General features: G+C 37.8%; 3 protein-coding genes across 3 annotated transcripts; 2 read left to right on the forward strand and 1 right to left on the reverse strand.

The window, feature by feature from the left end:
* The first annotated feature begins 3,570 nt into the window (after nucleotides 1-3,570).
* On the forward strand, nucleotides 3,571-5,555 carry LOC137737576 (V-type proton ATPase 16 kDa proteolipid subunit). Its single transcript, XM_068477110.2, has 3 exons — nucleotides 3,571-3,817; nucleotides 3,910-4,195; nucleotides 5,200-5,555. Exons 1-3 carry the CDS (start codon nucleotides 3,736-3,738, stop codon nucleotides 5,330-5,332), a joined length of 501 nt encoding a protein of 166 aa, XP_068333211.1. The 5' UTR covers nucleotides 3,571-3,735; the 3' UTR covers nucleotides 5,333-5,555.
* Nucleotides 5,556-7,442: 1,887 nt separating this feature from the next.
* LOC137717606 (acetyltransferase At1g77540-like) lies at nucleotides 7,443-10,107 on the forward strand. Its single transcript, XM_068457024.2, has 2 exons — nucleotides 7,443-7,779; nucleotides 9,877-10,107. The coding sequence occupies exons 1-2, from the start codon at nucleotides 7,507-7,509 to the stop codon at nucleotides 9,955-9,957; spliced, it is 354 nt and encodes a 117-aa protein (XP_068313125.1). The 5' UTR covers nucleotides 7,443-7,506; the 3' UTR covers nucleotides 9,958-10,107.
* Nucleotides 10,108-10,855: 748 nt separating this feature from the next.
* Nucleotides 10,856-14,725, reverse strand: LOC137746628 (F-box protein 7). Its single transcript, XM_068486636.2, has 11 exons — nucleotides 14,573-14,725; nucleotides 14,055-14,141; nucleotides 13,843-13,955; nucleotides 13,333-13,449; nucleotides 13,151-13,247; nucleotides 12,849-12,922; nucleotides 12,449-12,502; nucleotides 12,250-12,351; nucleotides 12,025-12,083; nucleotides 11,524-11,734; nucleotides 10,856-11,267 (listed from the first exon to the last, which is right to left on the reverse strand). Exons 1-11 carry the CDS (start codon nucleotides 14,580-14,582, stop codon nucleotides 11,208-11,210), a joined length of 984 nt encoding a protein of 327 aa, XP_068342737.1. The 5' UTR covers nucleotides 14,583-14,725; the 3' UTR covers nucleotides 10,856-11,207.
* Nucleotides 14,726-24,653: the final 9,928 nt, after the last annotated feature.

The raw sequence follows: 24,653 nt of genomic DNA on the forward strand, positions 1-24,653 counted from the left end.
TAACGTTGTATATAGGCCGGTTGGAGAATTGTAACTGTACCAACGTTGGTCTCGTGGCCTGGGTGGTTTGAAGGTTTTTCGATCGACTGACGAACCTGAACTGCTGGCATTGTGCGAGTAATAATCTTCATTATAGAATGGTGCGTTAAGTCAAGACGTCGTCTGACTGGTGCCGAGTCTTTTGCTTGTACCTGTGGGCCGAGTCTCTCAAACACTTGGCGTCGTGAACCGTCACTGAGTTCATTTGGCGGTTTTGTAGTGGTTGTGGATGGTGAGCCTGAAGTTGGTGTCGAAGATGTCCTGTTTTTAGGTTCCACTTGTGTTTTACAATGGTCGCATAAAATCATTGATTCATGAGTTTCTTCGGAACTAGAACCTAACATAAGTTCATCGATGGCCGGCCCTGAGGGCTCCGTAGATGGTGCATTTGAAAACAAATCAATCTTCAGTTTTGGTTGATCATTCTGCTTACGGACGTGCTACACCAGGACGTATTCGGCCTTCCCTTTTTCCTTTGTTTTTAGGGAGATGAGCATCCATCATACCATTTGTTGTCGAGGGGAAAGGATTGACGTCGACCGCCATCTGTTTCTCCGGGAATTTTAGCTTACCCTTCTCGATCCAATTTTGAATTGTGTCTCGGAACACAACGCAATTATTGGTAACCTGCTTGTTTGAATTATGGTACTTGCAATATGTTTTGCCCCTCAATTCCTCGACCTTAGGGATGTTATGTCCTGGCCGAAGTTTGATGATCTTTGCTACCAACAATTGGTCAAAAATTGCATCGGCTTTGGTGATATCGAAAATGTAAACTTTCGATGTTTTACTCATCTCCTCGGCGGCCGAGCGGGTCTTGGCGTCTTTGGGACTAACTTGAGCTAACGCCTTGCAAATGTAAGGTTTATCTATCACTATTTCAGCCATGTCCACACTGGCATACTAGGGGTCCTCGTTTTCGGCCAATGCATAGCTAGCCGTGGGATTCTTATATAATGTTCCTCGGGATGGTGACTTCAATATTTTTTCCTCTCGGAGCAAATAATCATACTGCTCAACGTGTTGAGCAAGTTCGTACGTATCTCGAATATTTGCCCCTAGAAACTTCTTTTTGTATTCCACGTCCAAGCCGTTTAGGGCAATCCTGACGAATTCAACTTCAGGAAGAGGTACTTGGCACCAATTCCTGGCCGATTTGAACCTTGTTAAGTATTCCATTGGGGATTTGTTAGACGCTTGAGCCATCCTAGCCAACGATGAAACAGACATTTTCATCCCTGGTCGATAGAATTGTTCATGGAATTTCTCGACTAATTCCTCCCAACTTTGGACAGAATTTGGTGGGAGATTAATGTACCAAGCGAAAGCTGACCTTGTCAGTGAAAAGTTGAACAGCCGTAGTTTATGGAAGTCACTATTGACGTCTCCACATTGCGCCGTGAACCTAGCTACATGTTCTAAAGAGGATAAGGATGATTCTCAGGCGAACAGACTGAAATCGGGGATCTTGAAGCCCCTAGGGTATTCGAACCTTTCTACATAAGTTGGGTACGGGTAGATGAACTTTGGGAACTTCGGCCTTTTTTTTAGATCCGAGTCGATCATACTTTGGACCTCGATCATATTGATGGATGTTGCTTCTTCTCCTTGGTTCGGTCCGTTAGATCTATTGCCTGATCTGGCTTTTTTCTCTAAGTCAATTGGTTGTAGCCGAGTGGACATTTTCTCAGCTTGTACGGGAACATTTGTAAAAGAAGGCTACCGAGGTTGGCCAATATGGCCATCTTCGAAAGCTTTACTGACCAATAGTTCAAGCATCTTGGTCTGTGTCACTGTTGCTTCGTATTGCGTTTAGTAAATCATTCATTTTTTGGCCAATCGACTGCTTGACCTGTCGATATTGTTCATCGAGTCGTCTCCGAAGAAACGACCTAGTTAGCGGATCAGAACCCTCCCCACCATCTTCGTCGCAATCTTCCATTATTCCTTCAACGAAAATGCATGCCGTTTGGTTGGGAACTTCTGGGTTGCGAGGCTGTCTGCCGAGACAGATTTCATTATCTCGGCGTGTCGCACTTGTAGCCTCAGGCGGCGCAACAATGATCGGATTTTTCGCCTGAGGCAAATCCTCCCCAAGGCCTTGCACTGGTAAGTCAGTTGTTGACTTTCCCATGATTGTTCTCTTTTTTATGGACTGTGTCTCAATGGTCATGAACTCCGAAGTTCTAGCACAAGGTCCCACTAGGCGTGCCAAAATGTTGACCCTAAAAATTACAAAACCTACGTGGCGCGCAGGCCGAGCAACTAATAAGTTAACTAAGTCATTCGGGTGAATGCGGGGCGTGCCAACTCGTCGGCCAAGCTCGGCCGAGGAGTAAAATTTGTTGATATGGCGTTGAACGCGTTGCTGACTTCTTTACCTTACGACTGCGACCGAATGTCGTAGCTCGTAACACCTTACTTCGCCGAAAAGGCTAATAAGGTGACCTCTGCCAATAAGGATTCGAAAATCCTTCTCGGCCGAGACTTGGATAGGTAACCAGTCAGCCTCAACGCAGTGCTGTTTATCCAAACTGATGGTGCTCCTCAATCGGCTGATTCTACGACAACAGTGCTGTTTATCCAAACTGAAGGTGTTTGCTGGTTGCCTTCACAGTGCTATTTATCCAAACTGAAGGTGTGTCGGCGAGAAAAAGAAAATAAAAATCTCAAGCTGTTTGAGAGGTTTTGCGCAGGGCAATTGTGTGTTGAATTCGCGGTCCCCAATTGTTGCATGATTTCTTGTATTTATAGCACCAACTCCTTCTTGAGATCAAATTAAACTTTTATCTGGATTGGGAGTTTTTGCTTCGTTCCAACTTTGCTTCGAACAACCCTACTCCCATTAGGACTTTGAACTCACCCCCTTTTGGGGCTTTATTCATTGTTGGTCGAGAATCCTAATTGCACCAGGACTTCCTCGACCCTCTTTGCTTATCTAAACTACTCCTTCTTGCGATAGGACTCGACCATCCTTGCTAAATGGTCCGGAATCATCGGGCAGCCCATAGTATTTTTGACACGGCTTTGGGCCGAGCACAAACCTACACTCGGCCCAACAATTTTATTTTGGGCCCAAACAAATACATACAAACAAATATGGATGTGTAGAAAATGTTGATCCTATTACATATTTAGCTGCTTGACTTTTTGTTTGCAGGAATCAACAACAAATTTTCATGCATTTTCACAAGATAAAAGAGCCAAACAAAATGGAAACTGAGCAGGATTTTCATTTGTAGATTTTTTGTAAAATGGAAAATTGGAGGTGTGGAGTATCCACCTATTATTTTGGCGTCTTCCAACATGAAGAAAAAATTGGAAGATATTTCTTTTTGTTTTTGGCAAATTTTGTGCAGTATGGAAAGTTGAAGTGGAGGTTACACCATTTTCCTTTTGAATTGTACTATCTGAAGCAGCCAAGTTTTGTCTTATTTTTAATTGTTTTATTTGGAAGGTGTGATTAGTAAAAAGTTGGTTGCAAACTTGCAACGATAAGTTACCGCGAGCCGCGAACCACTCTAATAAAAATCAACCGTCCTCCTACAGTTCAACTCTCTCTCTCCCTCTCTAAAATCCCCAGACAGAATTCGATTCATTATCGAACAACTGAAAACAGAGCTTCGTCGTCTTCATCCAAACCTCAGATTCGCACGCGCAACCCAAGCACCCCCACTCACACAAAGTCAGGGATACATGGCTTCTTCTACCTTCAGCGGCGACGAAACCGCTCCCTTCTTCGGCTTCCTCGGCGCCGCCGCAGCCCTCGTCTTCTCCTGTAATCTCATTTGATTTCTTCAAAGCTTTTCAATTTCGTTTATTTTCCTCAAAGTTTTGATCTTTCGATTCGAATTTCTCATGATTTCGCAGGCATGGGCGCCGCCTATGGGACGGCGAAGAGCGGCGTGGGCGTGGCCTCCATGGGAGTGATGCGGCCGGAGCTCGTGATGAAATCGATCGTTCCGGTGGTTATGGCTGGAGTGCTCGGGATCTATGGGCTTATCATAGCTGTGATTATTAGTACCGGGATCAACCCAAAGGCCAAATCTTATTATCTGTTTGATGGGTATGCTCACTTGTCATCTGGCCTTGCTTGCGGTCTGGCCGGCCTCTCCGCCGGAATGGCGATTGGGATCGTCGGTGACGCCGGTGTCCGGTAACCCTTTCACTCTTGGTTATTAATTCTTGTTTGTTTCGTAGTTTTAGCGGGATTTGACTAAACCCATTTTGTTTGGTTGTTCTTGTTAGTCATAATTGTAAGATTATGTTGTAATTGGTTTTTAGATGTAATTGAAGAGAAAATTTGGGTGAAAGAAAGACATGAATGCTAGAGGATTAAGGGTGTCTTTTGGAGTGCCAACAAAGCTTTTGAATGTAACAATTTGGGAGCTTTTGGGTGAAATCACAAAATAGTTCGATAAGGGCTGCTAGATGGATACCGAGAAGCACTCGGGCTTTAAATGAAAGCTCTTCTGAAAGTGGCATTAATCGAGATACTACAAGGGAAGGCCGAGAGGGGGTAGATTTTTTGTGTGCCAATTGTTAGAAAAAGTCGGTGGTTATTTGTTTGCGTAATGTGGAATGTAGTTATGTGGTAATTATGTAGAAACACGTTTTTATTGAGTATTGGGTACTTTGATAAGACTCAACCTATTCACATTTAGTTCCATGGAGATAGGTGAATGCAGTTCGGTTGCATTTAGTGTTATTTCTGCATTTTAATTTTGTGTTTGCGCTCAAGTGTGAGGCTGTCTGGTTAAAGGGCCATTCTTCCTGTGAAAGCTAGGGGCTACGTGACGCGATTGTTATTCGAATTGCAAACTTTGAGTTATATGTTAATGCGTCAAAAGGCTCAAAACAATAATCGCAGCAGCACCAGCAGGGAATTGAAAGACACTTGGTTGAGAAGATCCCAGTTTTTGTTGTCTAGACAATTGTTTCATTGTCAATAAAGTTGGTCATTGTTTGGATTCTCTGCTTTCAAAAGCTCTGTTCCTTCTTAGTTCAGTTGTTTTTGCACGGGATTGAATTTTTACTCCCTCTTTCTCATGATATTTTTCAAAGGTACAAGGTTACAACAATCGCTCTTGTATGGAAGAATCATAACATGTCAAGTGGATGATATTTTTCTTCATATTTTGTTTTGTATTTTTTTTTCAGGGCTAATGCACAGCAGCCAAAGCTCTTTGTTGGTATGATTCTTATCCTCATCTTTGCTGAAGCTCTTGCCTTGTACGGTCTGATCGTGGGGATCATCCTCTCATCCCGATCAGGGCAATCTCGCGCCGATTAAGGCAGTCAAGTTTGTTGCTCCTCTATATTATTTGAAGATTGTATTATTTCGATTCCTTTAAGATGGTGCTATCACTATAAAACTTGGATAATTTTTAGTTAGAAGTACATTATTTAAACCGCACCATGCTTGTAGTTATGAAGAAACAATTGTTCCGAATGTTAATTTTCTCCTTCCTCATATAAGGACAGATTAGTTAATGAAAACTCCACCCTGCTGAAGACGTTTGGTTTTTTCGATATTTTGCTTGGGGTGTGATATCCACACACATTTTTTTACTTCTCACACACCTTTCTAATTTTTGATCGTCAGATCGGATGAAATGAAGAAGATTAACGGACAGAAATTAACAAGAGGTGTGTGAGAAGTAAAAAGGGGTGTGTGGATAGCACGCCCCTTTTGCTTTTGTAAGTGGTTAAGTGAATAGTTGTTTGCTCAAGGATCCTTGGCAAAAGTTTTATTACGCTTCAGTATATGATATTCCTGGAGCAATGGATGCGCTCAGTCAATGACCCGATGGCCCAAGGATCCCTCAGCGCATACTTCTAGTTAATGACTCGATTCTCGTTAAAGGTGAATTTAGATTGTATTATTGCTAGCTCATTTTGAGGTTTAGTCCACTCTTTCATCCCTCAGTGTAAATAATATTATTTGTTTAAAAAATACAATAAAATAAAATTAAAAAAAAAAAAAGGATAAAAAACAGGATGAGATGAAGGGACGAAACATTCTTGAGATGAAGGTGGTCGATTATTTTTGCACGTATCGACAATGAAATTAGTAGTCTGCGCATGCTCTGCTGTTTGGACTCTCTTAGGCTTACACTGATATTCTGGGATCTTAAACCCATAGAATGGACCCATAGAATGGACCCATAGAATGGACGGATTAATTAACGAGATCTTGTTCATTGTGATCAATCTTAATCCCTGATTACGTGAGTTATCACATGTGTTTCGTTTTTCTCAACTCACCCCACCATAATGAAAAAACTTTAACGTAAAGTAATTCAAATGTTCATTGTCACTAGTACTATGATATATTTACACTAAGATTCGAGATTTGAACCTAAGTGGAGATGAGTATCATTAGATCGTAGTATTAAGTATCTTTTCTTCATTATTGTTAAGCAAGAAAATATTCTACTTGCAAGTGAAAGGTTCAAAGTTTAACTTTTGTGAATGATAAATTGAAGATCATATTACTATTACGTTCCGTTATATTTAATGATGAAACCAGTAATTATCGGAGGGAGATGCGAAACTTAAAAGGGTAAAAATCCCGAACTTATTTCATTTGAGCTTTTCCGCTTAACTTCCAAAACCAAGAAAGACAACAGCTTATTTCATTACCATGGAAGTATCGGCATCTTGTGACCGACGAAAAACTCACATTCCTCTAAACAACACATATCAAGTACCAGCTAACCATCACTTTCTCTAATTCGTTATGTTGTAAAGCATCTTGTGATTGGCAATCGAAGTACTTACGTTACTAAAACTACACAAATCGTAAACAAGGAATTTACTTTTCATGAAGAGTGCTTAACCAAACACAAGGGCGAACAAAATTCAAGTAAACAATGGAATGTGGATGTACAACCTATTAGCTTATCAAATTCAACCCAACAACAACAACAAAAATACTTTATTCCACTAAATGAGATAGGCTAAAATTCAATCCAACTAAATCAACAGAAATACAACCGACCAAAATTTAACCACGAAAGTCCTACATTTCAACATGGACATTTCAATGAAAAAGATTAAACCCACCGTCTTAGGAAAAAAAAAAAATTTTTGTGTTGGTTAGTCCAAATCTTCAGTGATAAACGTAGGGTCAATGATATTTTTTTTCATTTGTAAGTGAAATGTTTTATATTTGATTTTCGTCCAAAGGAGAATTTGAAACGCATTATTGCTAACCCATTGTTAGGCTTAGTTCATTCTCCCACTCTTAGTGTAGATAACTAGATAATATCATTTGTTAAAAGAAAAAAAAAAAAAAAAAAAAAAATTTCTTTCACCCAAGCGAAAATTAATAAGAAGGCATTAATCACGTGCCAGAAGCGTGTTCAAGAGTTTTCAGGCATTTTGGTATTTATATGAAAGAGAGCAGAGATAGAGGACGACACACGGATACACGGACACACAGCAGAAGGATAAATTGAGAAAATGGCAGCACCACCAGCAGCGGCGGCGGGTTCATCGGAGGCTGAGGGTCCGAAGATAGTGTGGAATTCAGGGAAGCGGAGGTTCGAGACAGAGGACCATGAGGCGTACATCGAGTACGTGCTGAGGGAGAAGGGGAAAGTGATGGACTTGGTCCACACCTTCGTCCCTTCTTCCAAGAGAGGCTTGGGTCTGGCTTCTCTCCTCTGCGTCGCCGCCTTCAACCACGCCAAGTCCCACTCCCTCTCCGTCATCCCCACCTGCTCCTACGTCTCTGTAAGACTCCACCTCTCTCTCTCCCCAATTCCTCTTACTGGGGTTGTCTCAGTTTTAAATTTTTATGGCATCAAGTATCCCTTTTTTTCATTTTTTTTGGGATTGATTTCTGGGTGTTAATGATTAATTCATAAGAATTGGAAAGCTGGGAATTTGGCATATTCCCAAGCCAAATGAAGAAGTGTCATTTCTTTTACCCTTTGGGAATTGGGAGCACGATCATAAACGATGTCAATATTAAAAGTTAAAATAAAATAAATTGAAGAGCTATATATTGAGATGAAGGCACTCAAAACTCTAGAATTGTACAAAACATGTAATTATTTGTGCCGATTATGTTTTGTCTAAATGTTGAATTTATGGGTTTATTTGTTCTTATGTTATTGTTTGTAATCAACTGCTAAGATTAGAACTGGCTCATAGGCTATATGAATGAAATATGTTATAGCAGCTGTGTGTCTTAAGTTGTACACGTGCTGTGCGCGTGAGTTGAGTCATGTTATAGGGTTTGCAACGCTCGTCTTGTTCATTCCTATTTGCTGAGTAATGGATCCAAGACGAGCAATGTATTTCCATCAATTCCTCATTGATTTTTAGTTTTCAATTTATAAAATTAAAGCCTAATTTGTATACAAAAACACTTGCACCTTTTGGCGGCAGCACGGTTGTAAAAATTCAAGATGACAAAGTTTTGAGTTTGGATGTTAATTTGATGATTCATGAAATTTTGCCCCCTCAACTCTCATAATTAGTCAATTTGCACGCTACTGTGAATTTTTTAATTTGATCATAATTAAACAAGTGTGTGTAAGAAACTAAATAAGATGTATGTTAATCATGTTCCTATATCTTTATCCTATTACAAATAGATTAAAATTTAGAATTTTACAATTTATCATAAATAGTATTATTAGTCATAATAAATCAGTATGGAGTAATTTTATTTGATTTTTGACTATACAAAATTGATAACGAAAAAGATTGATGTGTAAATTAAAAGTATGTGAATACAATTTTCTTTATAAAAGTGAAAGCTAAGTTCAAGTAAATTGCGGAGAATCGAGCTTTAGTGAAAAAATGGCTAGTCTATTCATAATTTTCGACTCCTTATTAAGAATAACCCATTTTATTGAAATAGGTTTGATCCATGAGTTTAGGATTATTATTTCTTTTTGTTATTATTTCTTCTTCTACATGCTTTAAACCCGATTCATAACTTTTTCTTATAATCAACCCATATCACATACTAATTGTATTATGTTTTTGTACATTTTACCCTATATTATGCAGGTGAGTTTATATTAATTTTAGTACTTTGTTGGAAGTTATTATAAAGATTGAAAATTAAAAAAAAGAATATATGGAAAATTAAAAAAAAATAAAAATAATAGTAGGGTGCAAATTGACTAATTATGAGAGTTAAGGGGGGAAATTGGTCAAATTAAAGTTGAGGGGGGGGAAATTGACTAATTATGAGAGTTGAGGGGGAAAATTGGCCAATGCTCACAAGTTCAGGGGAAATTGAAGAATACCTCTTTTTTTATATTTATTTTATTTTAATATATATATATATATATATATATATATTAAAATTAACTGATAAATAATTTGGTGCTTGTAGAAAAAGAAAGGAATCGAACACTTTAACTCATGCATTATAAATGTAGCAAATACCACCGCAAACACTTGGATGATTAATCAAAATGTTGACTATTTATACGAATATAACATAAACTTACATAAAGTACGTTAATATTTTTGGTACCCCGGACGATAGCCCTGCTCGCGATTTGTATACTAGCAGTCGGTGCCCTGGCAACGCTTTCTTTTTTTTCTTTTCTCATCATCCTTCTTTTTCTCCCAAGTAAAGGGGTTTTTTTTGTTACAACCGCGTGTATATGACCCTAGAAAAAAAAAGAAAAATTACATTATTTACATCAGAAGTATCTTGCTTATCATGTGACAACGAGGGATGAGAAAGGTACTAAGAGGGTTAGTGTAGGATTTACTTTTGAGATCATAAAAGAATTGTGGGTATTCTCCTTGTGTTATTTTACAAGGTTGATATATGCTTACTGTTTTTTATGGATTTGGCAGGACACTTTTCTCCCACGGAACCCATCCTGGAATTCTCATGTGTACTCAGCAGCACCCGGAGAGATGAAGTCGAGCATTTAAATAACTAGTTTACTTGTAGCTGTAGCTAGTGAAGAAGATGTTTGTTTTGTAAGCGTACAGGGCTGGCACTTCTCCATCAACCGCAACAAGTTTCTGCGCTCTAGTACTTTCAATAACAGATTTTATGAATAAAACATTCACTTCTTTTGCTGTGGTGGTGGTGGTGGTGTTGTGGTTAACTATGATAACATTACCGGACTCCGGTTAGGCCATCTTCAACCGAAAGCGTTAAACATAGCCCCGTCTAGAATTGTAGTCCTAGAAGAATTATTTTTGAATGCAATGTTAGGCCATACTCATGTACCGTTTCAATGATTTATTGGTTTTAAGTTTATACTTTAAATTTATTGGATAATTTAGTTAAACTACCGTTAGATGTTTTCAAATCTAGCCGTTGATTTTGGATTAATTATTGCAACTAGGGAGCTGGACCCCCAAAAAAAGGGCTAACAGGAATGCTACATTTAGCCAGTTTGATGTCTTTTTAGTCAAATAATAGCTTGGGCTCAATAGAATTATCGGTAGATGAGTTTTTAGACAAATTAGATCATTTTTTAGCTTTTGAACCTTTAGCCATTTCCATTAGAGATGACCTTATAATGCATTCATGTACTTAGTACAATTACCCATTAACGGCGGTTAGATATATGTTGTAATGACATCCAATGCCACCACCTGACCGTCAATGAGTGACAAAAATCCTGAACGTGTAAGCTCAAATAACCAAAACTATTTGTCTAAAACAACAAAGTGCTTTTGGATCGGATTCTAAAAGCACTTTGCAGTGCTGTATAAAGATTTTGTTATGCTTATAATAAAAACACATAAATGAGCAAAAGCGCTTCCAACCTAGTATTCCCAAACGCCCCTGCGCTAAAATGAAAAGATACGAACAGAATTACATAGGAAGAGTACTTCACTTATTCACCGTTTCCATTTATATCAACAGATTACAACAAACCCAATTCGACATAACTATATGTTTTGGTACATCAAATTTCGGTAATACAGACTGCAGTTAACGCCAGAAGCGAAAACAAGAATACAACTCATATTCGGCATAACATTTATGTTTCGGTACATAAAATTCCAACAAGACAGTACCAGAAGCAAAAAAGCAAGAGCACACACTGGGAACATGTTTGATGCCGTCGCGCTTGAATTCAACATTGTAAAAGAAATTGGAAGTGTCCTTATAAGCTTATGACTATACAATGTATGTACATAGCAGATACTCTTTTGTTAAGGCATCAGCCTGGTACAAAATAATCCATCTTCTCCACCGGCAGATTCAGAAATGATGTCTCTACCTACATCACAAACGAAACAAATACCAACAATTTCACAGAAAAAAAGTAAGAAATCACAACAATATATCTTGTGAACATTTCTTTGCTTTCAGTAGGGGAATCATATAAACTTTTCTAGATCTGACAAGAAGAAAATAGACTCAATGATTGTAAGAAAACACCAAACCGAGAACTTTAACAATTAATCACAAAAGCCTTTTACATGAGAAGGGACTTGGTTACTGAAAGTAAAGTGAAAAGGAGGAAACACATGTACCTCCTCAAAAGGAACAAAGACAAAAGGTGTTAGACCCCTCTTGTGCGAGACAGCCGGCACATCTGGGTTGTGAGTCTCATCGTCCTGCCAACCTTCAACCACCCCGAGGATATCCTCATCAGGGCCGCCAACCTCATTATTGTTTACACCACTTGTAACAAGTGACAGTAAATCCATCCTATTGTTTGCTCCTGTTGTTGTTCCTCTTAACCTATATAAGAAGCAGGCAAGTTAGAAACTATGCAAAAAATAAAGACTCCCACTCCGCACCATTTCAAAGCCTTAACTAGATACTTCACGGAAAAAAAAGCCCACAAATACATACCCCTTTTGGCTACAAAAACAGAAGATGTTATGTAATATGATAAACATGCCTTCGTTAAAAATCCATTTAAATTACCAGCTTGCATTTCCTTATGACATAATGCAGTCCACTGTGTTCATAATAATAGCTTAGAATCTTAATGAAAGATATTCAGGCTATGCAAGCAATTGCAATACCTTAGTCGGATTCTCAACACAGTAGGACGCATTCCTGGATACAGAACAGCAGCTTCAACCTGCAATGAAAGAGAAGAAAAATTTAAGATGCAAACTAAACAAGGTAGAAGAGTAGTTGAGTATGTGTGCTTAGTAAACACTCCACTAAAATCAATAACTGTTCGAATTAAATTACATCCAAAACTTAAAGAATACTTTAACTGATTTGAAGAAACATAACCTAACCTTATCATCTGACAAAGTGTAATGGCCACTGAAAACACAGTCTGCCCTGGCTCCACGGATGTTCATGAACTTCGCTACATCCTTGAGTTTTTGAGATGAATTCTGATAGTGCAGAGAAGAGAAGAAAATAGGGCCAATCAGATCTGTATAATTATTGTTAATAAAAAAATTTATTATGAAATCTTCAGATAATTCCAACCTTGTAGAGAAATCGGCCAGAAGGAAACAATCGCATGTAACGGTAGTAGCACACCTGCAAAAGAAAAGCAATGACTCCAAACTGCTGGAAATAATTACACAAAAAGACCACTTTGCAACTACCATTGTTTGAATATACGATTTCCCAATCAACGCATGATAATAAGCATTAAGGCAGCTACACTTCCATAGTCTCAACTAGGTTTTAAGTACTTGGATGACATATACGCATCCACAATGGGAATCATTTTCAAGGATGTATGATCAAGTCATGCCTTTAACAGGGAGTGGGGCTGGGTTATTTAGAATCGGAAAGTGAAAACTCCCTTTCTAACATTGTAGCATTGTAAGACACAGGACTAATAGGCATCTGATAAACCTAAAAAGGAAAATATGCATACCAAGTGAACTGGGTTATTGATCTTCCATTCTGCAATTCCGGCACGGATATAGGTATTCCTGCTCACATACAGACCTGAGATGTGAAAAACAGATAAGTCCTATGGAGAGGGGGATCTGACATTGGAGAAATAACATCATTGTGTATGTACAAGGTCTATATCTAAATACACATTGTGATTAAATTTTAAACAACGAAAAAAGGGAGGCATCATTGCATACGTACAAGGTCTACATTTAAACACACATTGTGATGAAATTTTAAAGAAAGAAGAAAGGAAGGCAGGAAACAAATGCATCTTACCATCAGTGCGAACCCTTGGTCTTAGAAGCCACATTTTTCTCCATGAAGTGTCGTAGTTTGTTTGTAAAATCTTAAAGTTTTCAACCACCCCAGAGAGCTTAAGAAAGAAGACCCAGTTTAAAATCCAACATATACATGGAGTAAAATTTAAACTCCAAACTTTAAAGCTAACACCATTATACCTGCCAAGCCTTTAAGCAGGCACTGCGCCAAAACACAGGGTTACGGATAGTGTATCTCCATTTTCGACAAACACAAGTTGCCCTTCCCAAGTCATATGGGGTCATTCGTGCAAAAACCTGCACACAAATATTCTCACTTTTTAACCAAAATACGGAAAGTCAACATGTTACCACCCATGCTCAATCTCCTATTTCAGTTATACCCACAACTATCCAGAATAGTCACACTTCAGTCCCAAGAATTCATCCTTTAAAGTAAAACAAAGTAAAATAAAACCTATATCTAGGGGAAAAAGATAATTTGAAAAATTTATCAATCATCCTTAGAATAGTGAAGTTCAAATCACAGTTTCTTCGGTTATCTCCGAGGGATGTAAAAATTCTTACATCTTTTATAATACCATTAAATTTCAAAAAAATACTCTATTTTCATCATTGCTAACTCTACCAATGTTTTTATATTAAGGACTTGATCAAAATTTTAACTAGCTATTTATCCACAGATGATACCTCAAACAGCAGCTCATCCGGCAAGCAACGGTGTAAAAGCGATGAATCAACTTGTACTTTTCTACTCGTACTTCCAATCGGTGCAACAGGTCTCACATTGACTCCATAAAGATCTGAATCAGAAAATCAGAGAATAACATAACTAAATTTATACTAAAACTGGGGCAGCATAAGCTGAAAGCGGCATGAAAGTAACGGACACAAGTATTTACCAAGCCACGGCCTCTTGGTTATGTAGTACTGAACCGCGTTCAACCGCAAAGCCGATTCAAGTTCAGCTGGAACCTTCAGGGCAAAATCTGCAACAGATAGCCATTCATTGATATCAGCTAAACCAGCTCAAATAACTGGGTCAAATCAAACTTTTCTTTACATGTCGAATTCAATATTCTGCAAACTTTAACCAAAATTTAACTCCGGAAACTCGTAAAGTCCTTTCATTTTCCAATTTCACAACCAGCTAATGAATTGTAAACGAATGCCAGCTCCAACTCGTCTTCGAAAATTCCGAAAACACACAGAGCACAATGCATATTCGAAAATTAATCACTACCCACGATGCGAAACCCCAAAATTTCTAAACTTTAACGAAAATATTCAACATTTAAATCAGATTTCTCGCACAACTACACAAAAGCATATCATTTGCAGAAAACGGCGCGAAAATTAGACGGTTGAAGAATCCGATGGAAGGTGATAAAATTGAAGGTTCAAGAGATTAATACGATACCTGAAGCCATGAGAATGCTGGTTGGACAATCGTCGGAGGAAAAAATTGAAGCTTTTAGCAGTCGATTTTGTAGGGAAATTGGGGGAAGAAGATGAAGGACAGACGAGGAAGATGGAGCGAGAGACTTCGGCGATATACGACGACCGTTTTTTTCAACCGACTTTGGAAATTTTACCCGTCAACTAACCCGGCCCAGAATCCAGCCCAATGATGTGAATTCTGCCCAAATTGTGGGTGTTCATTCTTGAAGAGTGACTTGCCATAGCAAACTCATATTATTTGCTCATCATATTCCAAATAAAATCAAATTTAAGAACCATTTTACCCTGTTCATTAAGTTAATTAAATTTTGGTTTAAACTTAGGTAGTTGTTACCACAGCCCAATACTTTTATGTTAACGAATGATATGAGAAGGTGAATTTGAAATAGATTCTCAAGGATAAGAGTGTAAGATTTAAACCACTTCAGCTACAAGCCCTTGCAAAAAATGCAACATACCTGTTAACATCGCAGAAGTCGAAGGAGATGTGCGATGTTTCGTGGGTTGACAGACCCCCATCCTCCTTGGTTCATGTATTACATAATGACGGTTTGCCACGTCCACATTAGGTAATCTAGGCTTTGTGGGGGGCGATAGCGACGTCTGTCTTTCTTGTAGCTCCTTACAAGGCTTGTATCTTCTGTACTGCTTGGTGTTTGCCTTGTTTAGGCTTAACCCTAGCTATGAATATCCAGTTTACCGAAAAAAAAAATAAGAAAAAAAAAAAAAAAAAAAAAAAAAACAAAGAAAACGATGATAGCGTACGAAGCTTAAGCTTATGGATGCTTGGTGGTGATGAAATGTATCAGTGAGCCCTTCAAACCCTTTGTAAACATCAAATATCTTGTTCAAGATTAAGGTATAGTCTCTTCACTTGTAAGTGAGAGATCTTAGGTTCGATTCTTGCTAAAAGCGAATTCGAACCACATTATTGCTAATCCATTGTGAGACTAAACTCATTCCCACTTCCCATAATGTAGATGATATCGTTTGTTCAAAAAAAGAAAAAGAAAAAAAGATTAAGGTATAGTGTGGTTGGACATGGCCTGGTTGAAAACCCGATTAAACTGCTCATCCATTTCTGATGCTCAAACACTGTCATTCCATAAGCCCTCTTAAATGGAATTCCACCTTCTAATACAACATCATTGAAGTGGAACCTGAGTATCAAAAAAGTCACATATAATGTAAGCATGCCAAAAAGATTGTATTCACCCATAAAAAAAAATACACACAAAACTTATCAAATACATGTATAACTGAAAGTGTTACCACTGCAATTACTTCATAGTCAACAAGAAATTCATTGTCACCCAAACATTCCCAAGACAATCCAAACATTCCCAGACAACAGCAACAAAAAGAAAGCACAAAGCTTTCAATTTGGGTTTGTTTGGGACTTATTTTGAAAGGATTAAAAGGTTTTCTAAGAACCAAAATTCTGTATGACACTGAAATTTAAAAGTGTATATGAGTCACAAAAGCACCTTTTGATAATATGCACCCTTCAATTTCAAGTTATTTTAACTAAGCATATGAATTTTTAATAAAAAAAATAGTAAAACCCTTTTAGCATAAGCACTTATGAGCAAAAGTGCTTCTACATCTACTTTGTTATAGTCGAGTTTGGTTCCAACATCTACTAAACTAGTTTAGTTTAACACATAAGAGGGAGGGTTGTTTTGTCCATTTTGTTTCACTTAGGTCACCTAATAAGTGGAGTGGAAAAAATCATAAGAGAAGCAAGGTCCACAAAAGGTTGGGAAGTAGTACGCCGTTTGCCTATATAAAGGGCATTACAACTTCATCCCTAATTAGGGTTTTTAAGAGGCAAATGGCAGAAAACTCACTCTCATTTTCTCTCTAGACATCCGGCCACCATGGGAGGAATAGCTAGCAATCTTCTCTTCCTATGGTTACTCACCTCCTTCCTTAATCATCCTTGATGTCAAAACTTAGAGGCCCTCTTTAGGGGCTTTTGGAGAATCATTTTCTTCCATCCATATTTAAGATGACATGGAGCCAAGAAGCAAAGTTCCTCCATCCATATCCATGGAGCTAGTGAGCAAGGAGGCAAAGGAATGAAGGCCCTCTCATGGGTGAATAACCTTTACTAAGCAAAGAGGTGATACAAAGGTATAAAGTTTCTGAACTCTCTTTGTGTTTGAATCTTGGTTCACCACCACTACTAGGCTTTGAATTTGATGGTTTAAGTTTTGTTATAGAGGGCATACAAGCATGCTTCCCCCATTTAATTCTTAAATGCATGTATTATGTTGCTTAATAAACTTAGTTTATCAAATATTTTCCTTCATATAGGCCAAAGGCTCTCTGATGTGAAGTTAGTAAGCAATTTATGAGACTTAAGCAGTGGGCAAGAGAATAAAGTACACGATAATTATGTTACTTGAGATGAACCTTAGAAGAGTGTCCTTATACTGGTTGAGAAAGATCATTTTAGGATATAGAATCTGTATTAAACTAGGAGAATCCCAGAGAATATCTAGGAGTAGATATTGCTTCCCTTTGGAGTGTGATTACTTGTGGCGCACATTAATCCTTAGATTGTAGGAATCTCCAAGAATATAGGAAACTTATACGATCCTCTATCGGATTAGGTTTCTGCATCTTACGGAACAAGAATGGTCAATCTCAGTGAAGTAAGCGGACTTCGCCTACCTACTTGGAACACATGATGATGGTGGCATCGTTGGTCCATCTGTGTAACTCATTCTGATAGTAGCTATTGAGTCCATGACCAGGCTTCTGAGGTATTCGCATTCCTATCCATCTTACTCTAGCATTGGAAAATTATGGTCCCACAATAGACTAATTAAATACACTTGAGGATGGATAGTTGTCTAAAGACCATGCCCTTCTAAGTAAATCAGAATATAGACCGTTTTAAATTCTGCTGACACGTGGCAATCCAACTTGTAACCATTGCAAGGTATTTGAGACATTCCAGATTCAGACGTGTGACCTTAAAAGTTATGGTGTGAAAACAACAATGATGAAGGGTGTTATGTTGTGTATGTATGATAAACAAGAGATGACTCTTTATTAATACTGAGTGGCTATGGCCTTCGAACACACAAATCTCGAGGTATGGTGCTTCGAAGTCAACGCTGAGATTACTCATAAATTCTTTTATAAGTAAGCATATGTTTTCTTCCCCTTCTACTAACTCTTCTTTTCCATATTTCAGATCAAAACATGGTTTTACTCAATATCTTTGATACTACACTGCTCAAACCCATTCCTAATTTTGAGCTATGATAAAGATGAGCTACTACCTTTCAAAAGTGAATTCCTTTCCCTTATTAGGTTTTTGATCCTTAGTCTTCATACAAAGATTTATAGTCAAAAGCAACATCGTCATCCCAGTCTTCGCATGCGAGTTTCACTTGAGTAGAGTGTTGAAATTCTTGAGCAGGTTCTTCTTCATTAGAGCCATTTTAGTTGTGAAATCTAATGAACAAATTATATTTCTCACAAGTGCGCGAATCAATATGATAATATAACAAGCAAATACGAGTGTCGTACCCATAGAGATTTGTAAAGTCACCTAATTAAGTCCAATTATGCAGTACCCACAAGAATAAAATTAACAAAAACAACTAAACTACGAAATTCAAATAATTAACCAAAGAGAAGTTGATTTAAGATCAAGTATTCTAAAGTGCAGTAAATTAAAAAGAAAATTTGTGTAAATAATTTCTGAAAACAATGGTTGAAACACTAGGTATCCGACTTCACCAGGCTACACCGGATCCCTAGTAAAGAATTTAGTTACTCATAGCCATCAAATTACAGAAAGTCATAGTTATGAAAATCATAAGTACAAAGTCTGAAAAAGATATTGAAAAACCCATAGAGAACCCCTTGGCGTTTGGCTTCCTCCTTAGGTCAATCGTTTAAAACAATCTGATGAAGTGAGTTCCCCCTTCTACAATGTTGCTTCTCACACTAAAACATGTATAATTTCCTCTAGAAGCATCAGAATCATGATCTGTAAAATTCTGCTGAAACTAGACATCCAGAGCTTTCCGTATGTATGTGGCAAAACACTTAGTTTGTCCTGATGAATTTATGACCACCCAACGAAAATGACAGTTCTGCGTAGCACCTTCCTGCTTCAGTTATAATTTCCAAACAGCAGCCATTAAATTGCGGATTGAACAAATTAGCATGATGATCGTTGGAATACTTCTTGACTTCAATTCTTCCCATCTTTGATCCATTTTAGCCTTAAAATCACCAAAAGATTCCAAAGTCTTCTCTACGGTCCATTATCTACAAAATACGCACTAGACACATCAAACAACCAATTTCACAAGAAAACATAGCATACACCTTAGGAAATAAGGGCAATATAAATGTATAAATATTGTGTTATCAAATACCCCCAAACCTATCTTTTGCTAGTCCTTGAGCAAAATTAAAGCATAACACAACTAAAAACTAAAAAAAATAAAAAGAAGAAGTTAATCTAAGCCACTTTTGTAGGACATCACGATGGTACTCATCATGTGCCACAAGCCTTTAAACCCCTAGGTGTCCCTAGTTGGAGGAGTTGTGTACCCTGAGGGTTTACTAGTTATGTTACCCACAAACGTTTTACTACAAAACAAAGTTGTTAAAGACATCAGTTCCATAAATTAATGAAAACCAAAATTTGCGAATCACACTTCCAAAACTAAATTTATGCCTTTAAAAGCCAGTGCACCACATGAAAAAACTATGTAGCCGACATCTTAAGGACTTGAGCTTAATGAATCCACACTTGGTGTATCTACAAATTTGCCTTGACTCTAATTCTCACTTGGATATGTCTCAATTTTCTCTTAGAACCTAGGCTTTCACTCTTAACATGCATATGTAATGAAGTTATGTAAAGGGAATCAAAACATAATCACATATGAGTAATATTAAGAAGAACGGCAATTTCTGAAAATAGATCTCATGAAAGGAATCAAATACTAAGAACATAGATATTTATCTTCACCATTAAGCAAGGCTTCCCCATAAATCCATTAGGTCTTTACTATGGTAGTAATTAGGCCTGGCAAACGGGTCGTGTCTGTCGTGTTCGTGTTGTTTTCGTGTAACACTTGTTATCTTAACGGGTCATGTTGTGTCACACCCGTTGTCTTAACGGGTCCTTAACAGGTCGGGTCACTTTCCCCAACGGGTAAAGTGACCCGACCCATTATGACCCGTTAAGAAAAATTTTTTTTCTTAAATATGCACATACCACACATTGCCACATGAATATTACTTCAAAACATTAAAACACATTTGTCGTTTAAGTACTACATATACACTCGAAAATAAGAGTATAATACAAAAAATAAGACATACACTACTAATCTATTACAAATATTAAATGTGCAAGGATATGCAAAATGAAAGAGTTTTTGTTTTCAAGGTTTGTAGAATGTGTATCCCATCAAAATAATACATTCTCTAACACTTAAGAGTTTATTCATACTTTCATTAAGTATAACATAAGATTTTGTGGTATCCACTAGTGTAAATATTTTAAATTGAAGATCGAATTCAATCATTGTATTCATATAGGGTCAAGGAGTGTAGCTGTAAAAAATCATCCAAATCGGAGTTAAAATAACCGTTAAATCGTGATTTTTTTTTTTATAACCGTCAAAAAGTTTTGTCCCGTTACTTGATCTTAGAATGTTTGTTTTTTGCAATTTTTGGGTATGCGATCTCGAAGTATATACAAACATGTTTGACAGTTGGATCATTGAAACTAGTTTCGTAGAATGCGTATCTCATCAAGTTCAAATCAATGGTGTGTGTTTATATATATATATATATATATATATATATATATATATATTAAGTAGATTTAAATCTATTTATTTTGTATGTATAATTGACCGGTACACGGAGTAGTACATCACGTGTCATTATAAAAATAGTGGGATATGTGTGATAAAAAGTTAATAACTTAAAAAAATAAAATTTCTCACCACTTCCATTATAAAAATGGTGTACTATTTGTGTTCCCGTTACAATGAAAAATTTCTCAAGAAAAAAAAGGGGAGAGAGAGGTAAATGACGTACACGTGTCAGGAACACAACTGTCAGATCTTATCCTAACAATAACAAGTGCACACTTGCGAGACCACGGTGGAAAAACAGACCCTACTAGTAGCAACCAAAATTGAAAATACCACTAGGTCCCATCTTTCCCTCACTTTTTTGTTTCCTTTTCAGCTTTTCTTATAATTTTCATTTTCCCTCCCCTTTTCTTCAAAGGGCGGCAGAATGCATATTAATTATTATAGTTTTTACGGGTATAAAATTTAATTTAAAATTTAATATATATATATATTTATTATAGTTTTTATGTCACATCCTAGCCCGGGGCGGATCACTTCTTGGGCTCGCTCCAACACCGTAGCATGATATTGTCCGCTTTGGGCCCTGATCATGCCCTCACGGTTTTGTTTCTGGGAACTCACACGAGAACTTCCCGATGGGTCACCCATCTTGGGAATGCTCTCGTGCGCTACTCGCTTAACTTCGGAGTTCCCATAGATACCGAAGCCAGTGAGCTTCTAAAAGGCCTCGTGTTAGGTAGGGATGGGAATATACATTTAAAGATCACTCCTATGGGCGATGTGGGAAGTTACAATCCACCCCCCTTAGGGGCCTGACGTCCTCGTCGGCACACAAGCGGCCAAGGTTAGGCTCTGATACCAATTGTCACATCCCGGCCCGGGGCGGATCACTTCCCGGGCCCGCTCCACCATTGTAGCACGATATTGTCCGCTTTGGGCCCCGACCACACCCTCACGGTTTTGTTTCTGGGAACTCACATGAGAACTTCCCGATGGGTCACCCATTTTGGGAATGCTCTCGTGCGCTACTCGCTTAACTTCGGAGTTCCCATGGAACCCGAAGCCAGTGAGCTCCCAAAAGGCCTTGTGCTAGGTAGGAATGGGAATATACATTTAAGGATCACTCCCCTGGGTGATGTGAGAGTTACATTTTAGGGTTATAAAATTGTTAAATTAATATACATAATTACTATAGTATTTTTGTAGGGTTATAAAATTATTAAATTAATATTCTGCTTATCGTGTATCGTGTTACCCACATGTATACCCGAACCAACCCGTTATCCTAACAGGTGCTTATCGGGTTACCCGATAACGACCCGATTCGTTATTGTGTCGACCCGAACACCTGTTAATTTCGTGTCGTGTCGTGTCGGGTTATCGGGTTGTGTGAGGAATTGCCAGGCCTAGTTGTAATGTAAGGCTAGGGTAAGGGCTATGAAAGAAAGGATAGGGAAAAAAAACAACTACAACTTGAGATATACCAAGATTTTTTCATATGCAGTTTGGCTAGCCCTCATTTGAAACTTGATGTATGATTCTTGGCTTCTAGGACTCATGTAATGAGAAAGGAACAATTTCTAGTTTATCTAATTTCTTTTATTTTTTTGAGTAAATTGCATTTTACCCCCTCAGGTTTGGGGTCGATTTAAATTCCTTACAACATCTTTAAAACATTTCACTTTCATACCTCACCTACTATTTTATTTCAATATAGTATCTCCGTTACATTTTCCATCCATTGATCCGTTAAGAGCTGACGTGGCTGTCATATTTGTCCTGATGTGTGATAGGAGCATATTTATGCTACTTAGTTATGTTGTTTCCTTGCATTTATGAAGTTAATTACTATTTATTTCAGTCTTTTAAGTTATTTTCGTATGTCTTTAGGTCCTAATGGCAAAAGGAGCAAGAAAGTGCATTTTGAGGCTATTTAGAGCATTTTTGGGCATGGATTGGATAGCTTAACCATGGAGCAAAGAGGATGGACGAAATTGAAGTTAAGAAGGGCTAGGAAAGGCTACAAATCTGGTGGAGGAAGTCCAAATGCAAAGAGGATAAGGAAGAAGCAAGAAACAAGGAACCTTATCCAACCTTATCCAACCTTATCTTATCCTATCCTAGAAACCTTATCCTATCCTAACTCTAACATTATCATATTCTATCCTATCCAAATCAGGTTAGGACTTAAACTTAGCTACTTAGAGGGAATTAATTACACATTTAAACACCTATTTCAGTTTCTAGAAGCCTTATCCATTTAAATGCCGCAAGAACACCATTCCTTGTAGGTTTAGGAATTGCAATCCTCCTTCTACACAAATATCATGTGTCCTTGGCCCTTTAGGTTTAGGAATCTGCCCTAAACACTCCTTCTAGAACACCTTATCCTCTCCCTACATGTGTGCCGCACCAAACCTTCTAGAATTCCCTAAATCCTAGCCGCACTACCCATTCCATGTCCCATTTGATTTCTACCTTGAATTAACCCTTTTTCAATGGGATTGTGCAATCCTTCTCCTTCACTAAGTGTGCTTATTTAGCCTATATAAACAGCCTATGCCGCACCATTCATTCATCCACTCACACATTCATTCATTCATGCTTTCATCCATAAAACACCACAATCCATTCTACAACACCCTAGTGCCGCAAGCAAGGAAGCAAGGAGAGGAGGACTTGTGCAATCTGCCATCCAAGGGAGTGCCGTGCATGCCATTGGAGTGTGGAGCGTTTTTCTTGGTTCTTTCTATCCTTAGTCTTAGTTCAATGTTTAAATTTAATTATCTTTGTTTTGCGAACATGAGGAACTAACTTCTTTTTAGTTAGAGGAGAATTTGAAGCCATGATTATATGTTTTATATGAATTGATTACGTCCGGTTAGTATTTCTTAAGACACGAATGTGATTTGCTTATCTAAGTTATTAAAACTGGTTTATGTATGTGGGTTGGGGGTTAACACTTAATTTTCATGCATAAACTTGATGCTAGAGTATAGGAGGGTCTCACGTAATTGTTATTCACTTATATTCACAAGTAGTGAAGGTTGCTAGTCATAATCGCGTTAAGTAAATCCTTGGTACGAATCTCATGCGTTTCATAGTGATGAGTGCCTTGTCAACGCTTATAGTTTTCACAAAACTTAATGACTTTTGATATGTATCTTTGTTATGCATCTCATATAAAGAACTTGAAAAAGATAATTTGGTTGTAATGCGTTTTCATTCAATTCAATGAAATAAGGAAAACTTGAGGGTTAGTTGTGCGATGCAACTAATTTGGGGCGTTGTCATTCATAGTCTAAAGGAGTAATAACTAGACATTGGTTCGTATGCATATATCATGTGTAGAGAAGGACCCTCTAACTAGCCTTTTACCCATTTATTTTACCTAAATTCGTTTTTCAAAAGTGTTTTCTACTAAGTTTTTGTTTTGAGTCTAAAATTCGTCAAAAACAATCCCCATGTTATTTAGTCTTCATATTTGAGTCAAAACTTGTTTTCCTTGAGTCTTTTGAGTCAAGTCAAGTCCTATTTTCGTCCAAACCCTTTATTGAGTCTAAAAGTGAGTCTTTTTGAGTATTGGTTGCTGTTTTAAGTGTCTAAAGTTAGTTTTGAGTCCATAGAGTCTAGTTTAGTGTTTTTGAGTCTTATTTACATAGATTAGCATCCCTAGTTAATCCCCGGTCTAGAACGATCCCTACTTACTGATAGGAGCATATTTAGGCGACTTACTTAGCTTGTTTTCGTGCTTTTATATTGTTAATTCATAGTTGTTTTAGTAGTTTAAGCCATTTTCGTGTGTTTTTAGGTTCATATGGCTAAGGAAGCAAAAAGATGCATTTTGGAGCATTTTGGAGCAAATTTGGACTTGGAATGAATAGCTTATGTTTGGAGCAAAGGAATGGACGAAATTGAGGACCTAATATCAAGGACTCCTACCTATTCTAGGTCACAAAACAATGTTCCTTGCAACATTAAAACCCTTGCCGTGTGTCCTTTAGTGTTTCCCTTCCTTGCCATGCAAGGGATGGCTTTCTTTCATATTCTAAAGCATTCAAACACAACACCTAGCCGTGCAAAACACTATCATTTCATACACATTCATTTTCAGCAATCACTTCAAAGCCGCAAGCACCAATTCCACATGCATTTTCACCCACATGCACA

Source organism: Pyrus communis, chromosome 15 (genome assembly GCF_041283825.1).
Source record: "Pyrus communis isolate YQ-2024b chromosome 15, ASM4128382v1, whole genome shotgun sequence".
NCBI lineage: Eukaryota > Viridiplantae > Streptophyta > Magnoliopsida > Rosales > Rosaceae > Pyrus > Pyrus communis.

Coding starts and splice junctions, on each gene's coding strand:
- LOC137737576 (XM_068477110.2), top strand. CDS start 3,736: ATGGCTTCTTCTACCTTCAGCGGCGACGAAACCGCTCCCTTCTTCGGC. Junction 3,818..3,909: donor CGCAGCCCTCGTCTTCTCCT/GTAATCTCATTT, acceptor ATGATTTCGCAG/GCATGGGCGCCGCCTATGGG. Junction 4,196..5,199: donor GTCGGTGACGCCGGTGTCCG/GTAACCCTTTCA, acceptor TTTTTTTTTCAG/GGCTAATGCACAGCAGCCAA.
- LOC137717606 (XM_068457024.2), top strand. CDS start 7,507: ATGGCAGCACCACCAGCAGCGGCGGCGGGTTCATCGGAGGCTGAGGGT. Junction 7,780..9,876: donor CCACCTGCTCCTACGTCTCT/GTAAGACTCCAC, acceptor TGGATTTGGCAG/GACACTTTTCTCCCACGGAA.
- LOC137746628 (XM_068486636.2), bottom strand. Junction 13,956..14,054: donor AACCAAGAGGCCGTGGCTTG/GTAAATACTTGT, acceptor TTTCTGATTCAG/ATCTTTATGGAGTCAATGTG. Junction 13,248..13,332: donor CCTGCTTAAAGGCTTGGCAG/GTATAATGGTGT, acceptor TTCTTTCTTAAG/CTCTCTGGGGTGGTTGAAAA.